The sequence below is a fragment of the Necator americanus genome, chromosome X, assembly GCF_031761385.1.
Source record: "Necator americanus strain Aroian chromosome X, whole genome shotgun sequence".
NCBI lineage: Eukaryota > Metazoa > Nematoda > Chromadorea > Rhabditida > Ancylostomatidae > Necator > Necator americanus.
In genome coordinates, this window is record NC_087376.1 from 7,169,114 (window position 1) to 7,185,862 (window position 16,749).

The 16,749-nt window shown below is 37.4% G+C and overlaps 1 protein-coding gene across 3 annotated transcripts; it reads left to right on the top strand.

Moving 5' to 3' along the window:
* Positions 1–821: 821 nt before the first annotated feature.
* Positions 822–15,116, top strand: RB195_021701 (uncharacterized protein; the record flags this gene model as incomplete). 3 transcript variants are annotated; one of them, XM_064208569.1, is made up of 22 exons in its annotated part: positions 822–929; positions 1,264–1,344; positions 1,411–1,531; positions 2,677–2,819; positions 2,879–3,022; positions 4,207–4,374; positions 5,936–5,995; positions 6,120–6,218; positions 7,879–7,977; positions 8,554–8,644; positions 10,817–10,923; positions 10,991–11,110; positions 11,630–11,782; positions 11,837–11,959; positions 12,012–12,098; positions 12,154–12,252; positions 12,617–12,691; positions 12,899–13,007; positions 13,252–13,380; positions 13,724–13,789; positions 14,650–14,693; positions 15,033–15,116. In XM_064208569.1, 22 exons carry the CDS (start codon positions 822–824, stop codon positions 15,114–15,116), a joined length of 2,310 nt encoding a protein of 769 aa, XP_064064450.1. The 3 variants fall into 3 exon arrangements, with proteins under 3 accessions (XP_064064450.1, XP_064064451.1, XP_064064452.1); XM_064208570.1 differs by lacking the exon at positions 7,879–7,977 and adding an exon at positions 14,036–14,125; XM_064208571.1 differs by lacking the exons at positions 7,879–7,977; positions 13,724–13,789.
* Between the last annotated feature and the right edge of the window lie 1,633 nt (positions 15,117–16,749).

A 16,749-nucleotide genomic window follows, 5' to 3' on the forward strand; every position in this document is an offset into this window, starting at 1 on the left:
CTCTCTCTCTAACCGTGGAACTCTGACTTTGAGAGTTCCACATCCGATCGTCGCTCGAACTCATCTTCCATATTTCAGCGAGTGCATCGGGTGGTTGTCGCTGCTGATTTCGGTGTTTTGTTTGTATCCCCTGGATCGATTACTTCTTTTTCGGTGGCAGTTTCCGCAAACGCTGTTATGTTCGGGCAATGTGTCGACGAATCCTGGGTATACGCCTCTGTTGCGCAGTTCTTAACGTTTTGTATTCGTGGACTTTCTAGATACTGAGCTACTTTTCGTTCTTTCCCCCTCTCAATTCTAACGATTTCCTATCGCTGAAAATACGCTCCAGCCTTTCGTGGTAATTGTCCTTTTCATAGCGACATTATGAGCAGCTGCGAACATGTCATAGCCAATATATGTGAATATACGTGCAGCCTAATTAGTACTCTTATTTGTTTTCTCAGCTGTGCAATCCGTAGAAATTACGTCCATGATCTACTATTATAACTACCGATCGTATACTTTTCTCACCTTTGATCTATGTCGATAGCACAGATCATCGAGTAGAACAGTGTTTTTTTCCTTTAAATATCGTTTATTTTTCGTTTCTTGTTATACGATAACCTATTCTTCAACTATGATGAGGATTCCGTCAGCTAATCTTCACTACTAGTCTTGATTTTATTGATTATTGTGTTCGTCAAACAACAATTTTGTCAGTATATTATCAATTTGTTTTCTAAAATCTTTGTTTCGTCCTTATCATTTGTTCGAATTCTGGTTAACGTCATTAGCTGCCATTAATCACAGATGTTTTCAAATGTATTCGTATGAACAGGATGACAGCAAAGAGTGTCACTCTAAATGGGGAGAGGGAAAGACCATTTCGTTTCGATCCAGATGATCCCGAATACATTAAGGATTTACAGCGGCCAGCTGTCATTAAGGTATTTAGTGTGAGATATTCAGCTATTTCCAATATTTGTAAATTTTGTGCACCTGTAAGCATCTTACTTTGTATTTTTCTGAAATATCGACGGCATTGATCGATTCGGGTATTTTGTTTGATCAGTTTAATTTCGGGATGCTTTTATGGATTTCCCATTGTTTTCAAGCGTATGGAACCGTATTATTTGTTTTAATGAGCACGTACATTCCGCACATTGATTGGTGGCCCTGGGAAACCGTTCGTAGTTGGTGAAAACCTACAGCTGGATTGTGGATTTTATGGAGAATAAGTCAAGCTGGACATTTTAATGCGATTCGAGCGGAAGATTTCAGGAGGACCTTACAGAAATGGAACGAAGGAAACGAGTGCAACAACTTCTTGAATCGAAGAGCTTTTGTAGAGAATTAGAGGAGGTATTTTATTCGTGTTGTACTGAATTTTCTCCTGATTCTTGCGTGTAATTGAATGCATAAATCCAGGTGATTCGACAAGAGTCTGATAGCTGTCGCAGTGATCCTGAGCATTTAAAAACGATTCAACGGTTATCAGAATTAACTCTTCCCAATGGAGCTATGACATTTGCTAATTTGCATTCTGTTGGTGAGTTACAATACTAATTAAGTGCTAATTCGAATCATATTTTACGTCATAGAAACAGTTCGAGCCTTCAAATCCACGATACCCGACCTCATACTGTCATTTGATGTCAAATCTCATCAATTGTTTAGTATGTAAACACTGTGATGGATGTGAATTGAAATGACATCTATCGATTCTCTGTCTGCAATCTTTACTTGTTTTTACTGTTACTTTTTCTTATGCCCAGTGCTCATTGACGCAAGGGCGAGTTTCTGCACTTCTCCAAACCTCTTCTGAGTACGCACTACATCTTTCGGCAGTAGTCAAAAGAGTATTGACAACCTCTTAAGGATGTCTACACTCATGCATTGCGTAAATTATTAAGCTGTAAATGTTGTTGCATTAGAGAACACCAGATGGGGAATGCCCGAGATGGAAAGCTCTTTTCATGCCGTCGTCCTTCCATCTTCCTCTCTTTGAATGAAGGCTGCAATTATGTGATTTGAGCGTGAAGACCAGTATTCATGGACATTAGTCCTCATGAATCCCTGTGCTGTATATCTTAAGAATTTACGAGTGCTATACTGAAAAGTGTTGTCACTACTATCTTCACAAAGGAGCATTTTAAATGAGAAGCGTTTTCGCAAAAGTGCAAAATACAACGGATGAACGCACTTTTGGTGCTATTAAGCATCGGCTCACTTTGTTTGGAGATTCAGAGGGGTTTTTCTACGTCACTGAAATTTCTAGTAGGCATTATCTCAGCAACAGCTATGAATCTTTCTACTTAAAAATTTTGAATTCAAAGAGCAAAAAATAGATGAAATTTTAGACGAGGCTTGAGTACGAATCCGCCTTCGAGCAAAAAGTTTGCAGTTGATGAGCCACGTCCATCTTTCGTTGTGACTAAAAGTGTGAAGGAGAATATACATTCATTCAAATTAGAAATATTATTGTCTGTGAACATCTGTGAAAAGAAATCCGACCTGCTTCTTGAGATATTTTCTGATAATGTAAAAATTGCTGAAACTAAACTCATTTGTAATAGGGGAAAAGAACAATTTCTTACATCTATTTTCCAGCGGTGATTTTCTTGCATCTTTTTTCTGTAGTTTTTTTTTATGGTGATAGAAATATATAGTGGAGGAAATCCATTGTGATTACAGCTGGCTCTGCAATTCCGATAGCAGATTTGAAAGGTAATGACAATTATACGAGACAGGAGAAACTGTTGAGGAACAAACTTGCATCGCTGTATCGACTAGTAGATTTATTTCAATGGTCACAGGGAATCTACAATCACATTACGGTAATTCAAAGATCTTCCACTTCACAGGAATGCTATGCAAATAGTTTTCATTTTTATAGTTACGTCTGCCACAAGATGACGATCACATTCTCGTGAATCCATTTGGTTTACTTTATCATGAAATTACGGCGAGCAGTCTTGTTAAAGTGAATCTACGAGGTGAAACTGTCGATCCTGGCACAACCAAATTGGGGATCAATCAGGTGAGATTTGGTCGTAAACCAGTTCATTTTGCATGATTTATAGAATGTGCATTTGGTCATCGCGATAAGTATCTAATCGTTGGTCTGAGGTCGATAGTTAATGTTATGGTTGCCCGATTGAGATGTAGTTTTTAAATCGAAAAAAGATGTTACCGTAGTTTGAGTTGAGACGAATATTCGTAGCTTTGTAAGCTTTTTTTTTTCTCATACGATAAGAATCAAAGATACGATAAGAATCAAACAATTCCAACACAGCCACAAAAAGAAAGGATCAGTCTATGTAAAGGACCGTGCTAGAAGTTGTATCATCCATTTTAATAGTGATTCAATAATTTAATTAATTTGATTGATTGAATAATTGTGATAAGTAATAAGAGATTTAACAATTCATATTTCTAAGTCCATTATACAATAAATGCTTACTTTTCTCACTCTATTTTTGAAACCTCTGCTGCTTTTGGCTTCAGTTATGTCATGAAGTAAAAGTCCGCCGATCCAGCAGGAACACTGTAAACTTCTGCTCAAGGTCACGATCACCTAAATTCCGAGTCGTATTCAGGATATAGTTCATCGGTCTAATATAGCTGAGCTGAGCAAACCCGCAAAGCACGACAATTTAGAAATTTGCGCTTTAACGGGGATTTTTGTTGCGAGTATTTTTGTGTTCTTTCGCAATTATATGGCTTTTGCAAGTTCGTCCCTTTTCTCTTTCGCAAGTAACTATTTTCACTAATTCATTTTCACAAGAATTGTCTAGCTAGATAGTAGTTAGATGTATTTGTTTGTTTTGAATTCGAGTAGTAATCTAATTTCTTTAATGAGAAGCGTAAGCTTCACATTTTTCTTTTCTAGGTTTCATCTTTCTTTTTTCTATAAATCTCATCTTATCCTTCATCTAAAAGAGTTTTCGGAATTATTCAAATATCTTATGACATTTATCCGAGAAAAACTCTATCATCGAGCATATGTACGGCAACATTCCATTTGTCTACCAGCAGTCTATGTCCTTGCTACTTTCCAAAACTTCGTTTTCGGGGTTATTATGTATGCAACCGAACTCCCTACTCGTCACTTTTTTTAAAATATTCTTGTTCTAGGCAGTGATTTACTTTATGAAATGCTGCACACTGCGTTTCTCACAACGATAAGAAATAGATTTTCAAAAATTCATAACTTATTTTCAGAATGGATTAATGCTGCATTTGGCTATTCATTCCGCTCGTCCGGATGTACGTTGTATCCTTCACATGCACACAGCGGTAGTATCGGCTGTTGCTAGTATGAAATGTGGATTACTTCCACTCTGTCAGGAAGCTATGGTCATTGGGCCGGTTGCATACCATGATTATCAGGTTAGATTCCTGTCGTTCTTTTTTTGTTCTTTGTTTTCTTTTACTGTAATTGATTTTTGGGTCCTTGGGTGCGCCGCAGCGTTGTTTCGCTTCTTGAAAAAGGAAGTTCTTTGTCATGTTTGAAGGATTGAGTGAGTTTTGAGACGGATATTTTGAGGAAGAGAATTTTTTTAAAATTCTTCTCCTTTTTTTTGCCAGCAGTTTCCTCATAATGCGCATTTCTTCGCACTTATCTCCCAAAATTGAGATCTGTAGAAAATATTAGTAGCTGTGCAAATGGGAATGTAATGAGATTATTGTTGAGGTACATAATTCCGAAACAAACCAACTACCACCACTTTCCAAGAAAAACTTTGAAGATCAGTGAAAATATGATGTGAATTTTTATCTATTATATTTTCGCATTGTTTTGGTGTGATCAAATTCAACTTCTATTCTTTTTTTTTATCACCGGTATATCTTTGTTTCTTTAAAATATCTAGGTTTGCTGAATAATACCGAAATAATCGGTGCGAGAAATGTTATGAGAAAGCTGAGCGCGGACATTTATCATATCGAGGAGATTAACCTATCTCTAGTGTATTTGCATGTTGTGCGGTTGAGTACTGGATGGCGAAATCCCCACGGTATTAAGAAGTGTATTCCGTCTTCGGATGGGAATCTCATTTATCACAGTGGATAGAGCGGTCGTTACGTCGTCGCTCACCCAATTCCAGTTGCACTTAACTCTCAGATTGCCGAAATAATGTATACACACGGAGTATTGAGAAATTAGGGTCTTTTTGCAAATATTTATTTTTATTTATTTGATTTTATCGAGGTGCAAGTATCAGAAAAGTAGGGAACTCGAAAATACATGCAAAAACAGTAGAATTAAGAGATAAATCTTAAAAAAAAGAATGACACGAAGATGAATCTAAGGCGTACTTAACATCCATGTTATTATATTTATTCGCCCTTATTATATTTCAATGAAATCAAGTACTGGTCCATCTCCTAAGAATAAATAGTTAGAGAAATAAAAAGAAATGAAATGCCTGCTAGCGTCTTCTCTTCTACCCAACTTCGTTTTTACTTCCGTTTGCAGTACATGTATAATAAATCCTCTCTTCTGGAGAAAATCCCATAGCACACATTTGTTGGCGCAAGCAGTTCAGACATGTTAGTCAATGTGCAATTTTTTCTACAGTAATATTTGGATATCTTTCAAAGCTGGTGAAGAATTCGGGGACAAAACAAAAAAACGCTAGTGTGAGGTTTATCATTCAACGATTAGATTAATTTTAGTTTGATAACGGTCGTATATGAATTCACTAATGGTAGGGATCCCGGTCCTGGGGTTTTTTTTTTGTGACCTTATGCTTTGTTTTGGCATTTTGCAATCAGCCTCATTAGAAAGGGAGCGCTATAAGATTCTACAAATGAGACAAAGGACACGAAATTCGTCATTGTATTGAGAATAAATTTAGTGCGCAAGTAATCGATAGGAATTCAATATCGCAGTGTATTATCTCCAATTCGAAGTAAAAATTAATGGTGTAATTTCATAATCAATGTTTAGGGTTCGTTGAATGAAGAAGTTGACAGAGAAGCGTTGGTGAAAAGTCTCGGAGATAAAAACGTAAGTATTAGATGAAATAAGCATGTTTTTAATGCATGAACGTTGACAAAGTCGGTTGGTCCGCCGTGGACGTGTGTGGCTTTGCAGTGGCAAACGAATGGCAATTTGGGAATTATCGCTTCAGGTTATGTTATTACGGAATCATGGATTCGTAGTATGTGGACAATCGGTCGAGGATGCTCTACATCTTGCTTTTCACACAGTTGTTGCCTGTGAAACGCAGGCATGCTTTCCTATTCTACTTTTTTTCCCAGTCTCAACGGGGAAACAGAGTGTTCTTGATGTGTCGAAGCACTTGCTGTGAAAATTATGTTGCCGTTTATCCACCGTTCAATTCTTTTTTTTTTCTTTTATGCTAATTATCGGTGGCTTAGTGTGATTCTTATTAATTGATGTGAAGTAGCAGCATGCACGAGACGTTTTTCGATGTAATTATGCTAATACTTTTGAGCTTTGCTCAATGCTTCAAGCACATTTTTACTCCAAAAATGGATCGACACTGACGAAATTTTTGCGTAAGCAACTGCTATCTGATTTGTTCATATTTGTGATTCTCGCTTTAATTTCAACAGTTGCAGTCATCAATTTGCCCTCTCCAATCGTTGTGACACATTATTTCCTCTTTTTCTACATGATATATTCCTTTGACATTCGACAGTAACCATATGAACTGGTCATATAAATACAATTACATTTTTATATTTTGTTATTTACGAGTTTCATACTATACATTTATTTCATTTTGTCCCGAATACATTTTTTTCGTTCACAGAAATGAGATGAGTAGGTCGCTTAGTGATGAGTAGATTTTTTCGAAGGCCTTAGAAAAAAAGCGATTCACTTGAGCTGTTTTCGGAACATTTCTTGAGGATAATGATTACCGTTAAAATCATAATTTTGTTTTAGACGCTTCTTCCTTTACTTTCATTCTGTAACCTTCACACAAAAAAAAATTAATTGCCTAACGATTCAGCTAAATGATAATTTGCATATAAAACTGCGCAATTAATGCATATTATGGTAGATGTATGCCGTATCAAGATCATTATAATATTAATTAATGTGCTGTTATATATTGTATGATTTTATTGCGGAAAACTTACGTATTTGGAGTAGGGATGATTCATGTGGAGAATTTTATTAATCTAGAGATATTTTCTTGTTCTTTGCACGGATTCATCTACAGAAATTAAAAAGCTGTTGGAATAGTGATGCAAAAGTTCTTGTTTGATGATAGTCTATGTTAAACGTATATTCCAGAAGAAATGAGTATTGTTACTATGCGTCCTTGTTATTCTAAGTTCAAATTAACATTCTATTATAGAAACTGACTGCTGTCTTTGTTCTCTTTTCTATCACAGCTTTTAATCTTATTTCGAAAACATTATAAATTTCCCTAATCTTCTTATCCGATATTTGATCGTGCGCAAATATTAGAGGACAGAAATAATAAAACGGATAAATAAAGCCGTTCTTCTCAAATTCTGTGGATCTCTTCCCCCGTAGTTATTCTTTTCTCTCTTTGATTAAATCAGCATCTAATTTAATTCTTTCGAAAGTTTCTCATTAAATCGCTCACTCGTTTCAAATTTTTTGAAACATTCTAATATCATTGTGATTGGATGTTTCGCGCTGGCCAATCATGTGACGCACAGTCACACCAATCATGTAACGTTGGATTTGGTGAGATGACGAGTGTGTGCTCGCTTTGTGACTTCTCCTCATCTATAGCTTACGTTTGCATGGCCTTTACCTCTGTTCGATATATGGACCCGTTTGAAATTATTGCCTTAATTCCGCTTACAACCACGTTTTCGTTAGTTTTACTAGATTTTCTCAAAATTTTCACCAATTCTAACCGTAAATTGTTGGAAAGGGTTCAGATTTTGATCTGGCGAGGTGATGGATGTATCGTCGTTGGAGAAACGGTAGAAGAAGCTGTATATCTGTTGCGGAATCTAGTTTCTGCATGTGATCATCAGGTTTAAACAGCAATTTTTTCCTTTCGCCTTGGTTCTTTTCCGCTAGTTTCTACACATTTGGTTTCGAAAAGGTAACCTTACATTTCTACTATGTCAACACTTCAGTTGATCTTACTACCTTCTTCTGTATTCTAATAATTCACAAGAACAATTCAACCAAAAAAAAAAACTGTTTCTTGAATGCGTCGCATTGTGCTCAGGCGTGCGCTACCACAGGACATAAATGTGCGAAGGGCTCTGTACCTTCGCTATGCGTGTCATGATTTGTTACCTTTCATTATTCCATAAGAATAAACCCACTTATAGCACAGAATATTGGATTAGGTTTAGTAACGTTTTCAGTAGAGTATGCGAGAATTTTGCAGTGCGTCATTGTTCGGCAGCCACCAATCAAACGTTTCCAGAAAGCTCCTTTAGAATTTTACGAACTAACAGCAATAAGGAACATGTTTTTTTCCAGAAGATATTTCTGCTCTTGTACAAAATTTCTTGTACATTTTTTTGCAGCTGCTTTCGACGTGTCAAGTAATGCTCCCCATATCTGCCTCATGTGTTCAATTCAGTCGTTTTTTTTAGATCAGGGCTGCAAGAGCTGGAATAGAGAACCTCGTCATACCTGATGAGAAAGCTATCGAAAAAGCGTACAAGTCCGCACGTGCTGCAGATGGTACGTTTTTGTATATAGATTATTTGTTAGCAAATGGATGAACTTGTTCCTTAGTTTGAATGAAGGGTTAGATAAACCCAATTTTTTCATCATGTTCCCAAAATATGTTATAGTCGGGTTAAATGGACGTGAAACTTGGTTCGGGTACGTAAGCGACTCAGAGCGGTACGGCAGAGCGTAGCGGTTAGGATCCAGGGGACCCTTGCTAGCACCACTCATCGGTAGGAGTTCGCGATCGTCTCACCTCGATCGCAACGGCTTGCTCCACAGCGCCGCTTCGAACGCAACCACTAACGCAACTACACCGAGCTTCATGTCGTTTTTTGACCGGACTATACCAACTATTCAGTACACTATAAAAAAAGCTTGTGATGCCAAATGGCCGATTATTTCTTAAGAACTAGAATTAGCCTATTTTACTTCGTAGTATAGGAAAATGATTAATTCGTAGAAGCACTCTCAAAAAAAAAAATCATGTGGAACTCTTTTTTGAAGCTGAAGCTTTTTTTGAAATGAGGGAATCTGCGATGTCCACATATGTCGGTTAGTGTACTCCACGTTCTACGTTGATGGTGGACAAAACGAGTGAGACTTGCCCAATAGACACTGTTCTGTGCAGTGGTAATAAGATAACGGTCAATTAAATGCTTTCGACACTACCTCTCATCCCGCTTTAGCTCTCTACCTCTGTTCCTTCTTCTTGCTAATATACTGGTCAGCAGACATGTGCCCTGTCCTTGTTTGCATACGAAATATTTTGCGACTCCGTAACGGAGGCCTAATCAGAAATGTGAAGTTCTCTGTCTGAAATTTGTCACTCTTTAGCGGCAAAATTCAAGTTGACCCTATAGTTGTGATTTTGCATTGCGATCAACCTGCTGTCTTGATTAATAAAGGATAAAGAATGGATTTTCTGGCGTTCATCAATCCGCTTGGGATGCACCCCCACAGTCACTTCAATTCAGAATCGTTTGAATTTTACGAACGTGTAACTGGCCTATACAATGACTTGCGGTGGCTAGCCGATGTGTCAAGTCAGTGTTTTTATCCTCCCATACAAGTCTGGCACAAATTTGTCGACCCCTGAGGAATAAAAGGGTTGGTGAGCATTGGGGCGGATTCGAACCCCCGATCGATCGTGCAGACGGCGGAAACTCTTACCGACTGCGCTACACCTAGACAATAAATTTTACTGCTTTTCCTGGAGTAATTCATTTTTCAAATAATGTGTTGATGTAAACTGAATTAATGTTTTTTTTTTTGACGAGGAGGTGTTGGTAGAACCTTGCTTACTATCTGACGTTTCGACAACCTCGTCGTTATGAAAAGTTTAAAAATGGTTCGAGGTTTTTGATGCTATGGATATCTCATCAAACTCCTTTCTACTTTTCTATTAGAACGATATCGAGGCTTAGCAAGGAGAGAGGAGTTTAGTGGAAAATGCATACCATCAAAAACCTCGAACCATTCTCAGGGCTTTGATAAAGACGAGGTTGTCCAAGTCCATAAATAAAGTTTCTTGTCGGCAGAACAAGAAAACATAAATTCAGTTCACAATGCCGATGTTTCAAGAAGAGAGGAGCTGGAGAATGTGATGATGCGTTATAATACGGGAAAATTATGAAAAACAAAGAAGAAATTAGCTCCGAGGAACTTGTCGTGTTCTGGAATGAGGGGCCAGTGAAGGCCTGGACCGAGGCCGCAACGCATAACCCCAATACAACAAGTTTCTCCATATGAACGCTTAGCCAATGTATACAATGTTTCATGTTTGAACAACGGCGCTTTTGATGTTTTTCACGGCAATATGTGCAGAACCTAAAATGCGTTTGTTTTAATAAGAGATTAAGCGTTCCGACAAGCCTAAAGACGAATGTTTGATCGAATACATAGCGACAAAAGAATTGAAAAAGATCTGTTCAAACATCGTAAACAGGGTAGGATCTTCATGTTTAGATAAGCCTAGAGAGTGCTGATTAGCTTTATGAATTCACCTTCGAGTGTATTATAGAAATGGCAACACGTCTTGAGTGACTCTATAGGTTTTCAGAAATAGAAGTCATCCGAGTAAATGATGTTACTTGTTCTATATGTGTGGTTTTCGGACACTTTCGGTTACACATACGCTTATCTCACATATTTATCGAGGAAAAATCACCTATTTTTTTTTAGGTGGTTCAGTAAGTCGATCACCTTTAAAGGATCAGACAGGAAACGTTGTCAATTGGAGGGTTGGCGAACTTGAATGGGAAGCATGGATGCGGGTTTTGGATCATGCTGTACGTTTCATTTACGCTACCTTAGAGCTTTCAATAATTTCTCTTTATATTAAGAGTTGTAATTAAGGGTTTTCGCACGGGTCATATTTACCGTCAACCTTCATTACGACCGAAATCTGCGATGTCACATTCAACCGTGAACAATAATGATGTGGCCGTTCCTCCAAGTGCTTCTGCGTTAGGAATGGTAAGAGTTAAGTCAAGATTTCCTGGATCATATAGTAATGTAGAGCACCACTTCTGATGGAAAAAGCCAGTCAATCTTCTAAAAGCGTAGTTGAGCTTTTTTGATAACAGAATTTGAGTCCTATGCCCTAACGAACAGCAAAAGTTGAATTTTTTTAACTTTATTTACTATTGTCTATCATCATCATCGATCATCGATCTCACGAGGTTTTTTGTTGGTGACAAAAAGAGAAGAAATTACTCATGATTTCGTCCTAGGACGTAACCGCGACCTAATCGCATCACTGCAAACCCTTTAAGCGAAGCGATCTGCAATTTTGTGTGGATGTTCTCATCTAATTAATTTCAATCAGATTGCATATATGTAGGTAAAAAATGGTTTTGTAATTAATTTTCAAAAATTTCCATCTTTTAGCTCACAATTTCTTGCTTCTTTGTGTAAATTTCCATCTTCATCTGTCAACTCGTTGATCATTTCGTTTCCTTTTTGTTGTTTCGTGTTTTATACAGTCTTTTGCAGTTAGATGAATCTGACGCTGAAGCTGTGGCTGCCCACAAGTTGGCCCTTTTACGAAAAGAGCAAGAAAGAAATCGCTGGTTGAATAGCCCAAACGCATATCAAAAAGTCGAAATTCTTGAAACTGGTACGGACAATCCGAAGAAGATCACAAAGGTTGTTCAGGTTGATTGCTTTCTTACTCAGTTATTTTATATTTTCTTCTTTTAGTGGGTTCAAGATGCTACATCTCCATCAGCAAGCGGTACTCCAGTTAAGATTAGTATTCCTCATCACTTCAGTCCAATGTCCAGTAACCCAAAAGAGTTCAAGGATAAACAACGGGCGATAAAGGTACATCATTGAAGTGTTTGAAATTCAGTGGAATAGTTGAGACGTCTTTAAGGAAAGCGGAAGACTTGGAACAACCACCGCTGGTCCTCAAAGTCAAATTCTTGACGGTGTAACGTACGAGGAGATCGCTAGAATGCGGGTTAGCACAGCCGATTTTGTACCGTTTGCCGTTCTTTTTTAAAAATCTCCTTTAGCCTGATGTCGATGGTATCGTTGGTCAAACGGACAGGACGGTGCTTATTGGGACAGCAAGCAAAGGAATCATCGACCGGCAGCATCAACACAATGCCCAAGTGAGTTTTTTTTTTCCTTCTGAAATTTAACGATATTCCAATTTCTAGTGATTTCGAGTTTCTGCTCATTTGACGACTATAGAACTGAGTACTGCAACAGTTTCCCTAAAGGATAATTAGAAACCCAAAAAAAAAAACATTGACATGGGAATGGTAGAGCTTGGATTTAGCAAATTTCTTTCTTACTAGTAACAGGTTATTATGCAAAGGTTCAACTTCGCCATCCGGTTACGTATGTTCTTCTTTAGTTCTGTACTTGTCTAACGATACAGTTTTTTTATAGTGGGAACATTTAACTTCAATAATAAATTAGAACAATAATAAATCAATCTAAAATTTACAGTTGCTATGTAGCTATTTGAAGGTGTATCGCCAACTATACGCTCCTAATCCATTCGCATGTGAAACCGACGAAGATATCAAAAAGTACATGGAAGAGGTATGCGTGTTCTCCTAGGTTTTATGCTATCTTTTTATTTCATTTTTCATAGACTACGTAGCGTTCATTCCGGTCCATACATATCAAGTTCTTACTATGAAACAATGCGTTGAATAGAAAGTTAGCGCTTACATACTTATTTGTCCTGATCCTCGTTATTATTTTCTTCTTCGAAACTGAGTCAAGTAAGATTCTTTTTAATTTGAGGTGGAAATGAAATCACCAAAGTCGCGCACACCGTGCTCATCGGCACGAGACAAATCTTTGGAACGTTCGCAGAGGACGTCAAGTCCATTTGAGGAAGATCCAGGCGCAGGCAAGGATTTTACTTGTTTTAAGCGATTAATATTGTAAGGTCCTTTTCAGCTGACAGCAGTATACATGTGGCTATTTCCCACTTTTCCTGGATTACTTTTCTTTAACATTAGTAGCTTTTTTACCGCCATATTTCGTCACGAAGGCCCTACATTATGATAACATTGCGATCAAAACGTTGCTGCTTGCAAATTATGCCTTTTTTTCATTTCCATTTTTTTATTGATGAAGAAATTGTGTTTCAGATACCGCATCGCTCATGCAAGCTGCTCGAGTTCATCGAAATTCGGATATTCCTAAGGCTAGCGCATCTTCGGATGCTCTCGATATCCCGCCCGACACCACTGCAAATGTAGAAAAATCTATGACAAACGGTTGGTTTTAAGTTCATTCTCTTCAGTTTGACCCTGCAATAAATCCTGTTCAGCTCATTCAAGATCGATTGAACGAGATATTTTGCATATAACGAAAAAAACATTGTTGTATCAAGTAGTTCCCGTTTAACGTTGATCGATCTTGGCTTAGCGGGAATTTGTCACACCTTTCTCGTTCATTAGTTTATTTTATCTTTAAATAATATTGGTTTGCTGCGTGCATGACATTTTTAATTATTACCCTTTTTTAAAAGAGTTTTTCGCTGTTGTGACTCCTATTCTGGTTTCATTTAATCTTCGTTTTTTTTTGTGCAGTATTTAGTTGTTGTGCATGTGTTTTCAGTAAGGAGCATGCCTGAATCGACTCACAATTATTCGCAAAAGGGTAGTCTCACACTCGACATCGATTGTAAGTGTTGTCATCGAGATAGATTTGATTGTTTAGTTTTGATGCTGTATTCATCTTTTTGGACGAATAATGCTTCGCTATGTATACGTCAATTCAGCGAAGCGCTATCTGTCCATCTTCTCTCCGATGCTTTATGGTTGCCCGCTTTTTGTTAACTAGCTTGTGTCTTCGCTTTCATAGTTTTCCGTGCAAGTTCTTAGTGGAATCGTGTATTTTGTGTTGTGATGATTGTTGTGCCAAATGTAGACCTCCAAGCCTCTCAACGACGGAAACCAGACTTTCCTACGTTCTTCCGCCGTACAAAAAGCGAACGTACATCAGCGAGTCTCCCCCTTGGTTGGTTCCTTTTCTTCCCAGAACGATAACGTTGTAATCGTTTTCAGAAGGATCTGCAATGAAAGATAAAATCCTAGATTTTTGAAATATCATTGTTCCGATTAAACCTGTTTTTTTTTTTGGTGCACTTGAATTTAAAATGGTTGAAATTGGTGTGTTCGATACAACTGTGTGAATCTCTCGGGCCTTCAAATCCTTTTTGTTGTAGGAGTTGATTTACTCCTTCTTACCTCGTCGAGGATGTCAGCCATCCTCATTACTTTCGGAGCTTTCCACCCCAGCTCATTTAGTTTTTCTCTCAAATAGGCCCAAATCTAAAAATAATTTCATTGAATTAGAAATATTACGTATTATTTCAGTCTTAGGTTCATTTCCTCGTGAGAATTTAAACACCAAGGAAATTGATCCCATAGTGCAGATCCTTTTGCTAACGAATATTGCTCCTACATGCATGGTTCCCCTCGCTATTTTTCTTTGCTATTGGCGTTTTGCTAATTTTCATTCGAATTTTTCTTAACTTCTAGGCAATTCTTCAGCGCGGTCCAACGCCACCATGTCTGAAGATGAGGTGAGCTTCCACGCTTTGTTACGAGAGTGTTTACACTTTGATCTGTGTCACGTTAGTCAATAGCACATTCGTTTAGCTTACGGCGGAGAGTTGATAAAATTCCAAGTTATTGTTTTCCATAGAATTGAATTAGTTCTAACATTTACTGATGGTTAATAATATCGAGATCGAATTCTTTGGATTCCGTGCTCAGTTCTTTATAAAATTAGGATTAAAACTGAAGTAGCAATTTCTTATCAACTAGTTATTTCAACGTGGAGCAAACGATAAGTGTAAACACCTCTCTGCCTTCTCCTTATCCTAAGTAACAAATTCCTGGAATGATGCTTTAACATTTAGGCTTCATCAAAAGGCGAAAAAAAGAAGAAAAAGAAGAGTTTATTTTCATTTATGAAGAAGAAGGACAAGTCCCCGTCGTCATAGTTGGTTTGTCAGGCGAACTAACCTCGATACGAGTATCTAATGTTCTTCTGTCAATGACTCTGTTGCTTTCTGTATTGTCCCACTTCTATCAGCTTCTGACTCACATGCGTCGTTGTTGTTGCGGAGAACTGTTTTGTTTTTTTTTTTCCTTAAATTTTTTAATGTCTTTTTATTTGTTATTTGTTGATTCTCTCAGATCCTTCTTCACGTCGTCGCGTTCGAGTTGAAACGTACGTCTGAGGTCTGAACAGATGTGTTAGATAGACTCGGTCAATTTCAACGTCGCTAGCTGCACGTTATATGCTATTACAGATTACTTATAGTTATATATTTACTGTTCACAAAACGGTTTTGTTCTGCAATGATCCATTAATGCGTCCTCTTAGCGCTGTCGGCGTCATATCCACTGTAATGGAGTTATTCTCACGTTCTTTTTGGGACCATAGAATAATATTACCACAATAATTTCTTTTTGTTCCTTTCAATTGCTTCTGATAGAAATTTGGGACTTTTCCGAACAATTAAATATGTGCTCCGAAACCTAGAGTTTCTTCACGTGAATAGGTCCTGAAATGAACTGATCATATCGCCAATATGTGGAAGTTCAACGTTAATATTTCTACTTTCACGGTGAAGAAAACGGTGCGCTAAAATTTCTTTGATTAGCTTAGGCTTTTGTGTGCGATTCTCTTTTTGTTGTGATTGATTCATATGAGAAAGAAAACAGCGGAACCGTTTGTTCTCTATTCCGGGTTGGTATTCTGCAGTTTCCCTAGGCATTATTTATTTTCAGCATCGTTTTTTCACATTTATTTATCAGCCTCGCACTTTTGTTTCCTTATGCAGTACTTGCACTTCCATTTTCTTTCGCCTAATATTGAAACAATCCGATTAATATGGGATTAAAAGTTTTATTACAGAAGTTTTACAAGCTTCGGCTTCGCACAGCTTTTACGGATCCTTTAAACTTGGCTCATGTTATTTCACATGATATTTCCCTGTTATTTGTGATATATTTATATCAAAAAGAGATCGTTACCCTCCCCATTCAAAACTTGTGATTTACTAATGTTCTTATCTGAATAGTAGTCGTTGGACCTGCTGGTGCGTTTGTGTGCATTCTATGCGAATGAGCAGATCTTCCAATAAATATTAAGATAAACTGAATGTACGCACATCAAAACATCTTTGAAATCGTTTCTTCGGATCGAAAACATTATCTTCCTGAAGTGTAATGCTTGTCATCCTGCTTTTTTTTTCCTTTTACTTTCGTCAAGAGCTTGTGTGTGTGGGCAACTGGTACGTTGTTAGATGTTTTGAGAACATCTGCTGTATTCTTCAGTTTTCTTCTAGAAACAGTTATATATTGCTATTATGTAAACTATATACTGTATTCGTCACATTCACTGGTTTCTTTCCCTCTCAGCGAACTTTAGTATTTGCAATAGACAACATGTCTAGACGGTAATGTTTTTAAGTAGTAAAAGGACATGTAATTACACTTGAACATGTACTAAGTTATGCGGCACTACAAATTATTATATTTATAGAAGTTTGGCGTTGTATTTTGCTATCTCTAAGATTGACATTCCAACGTATCTGAGTATATAAGGAAAGAGGAGTTTTGCACGTG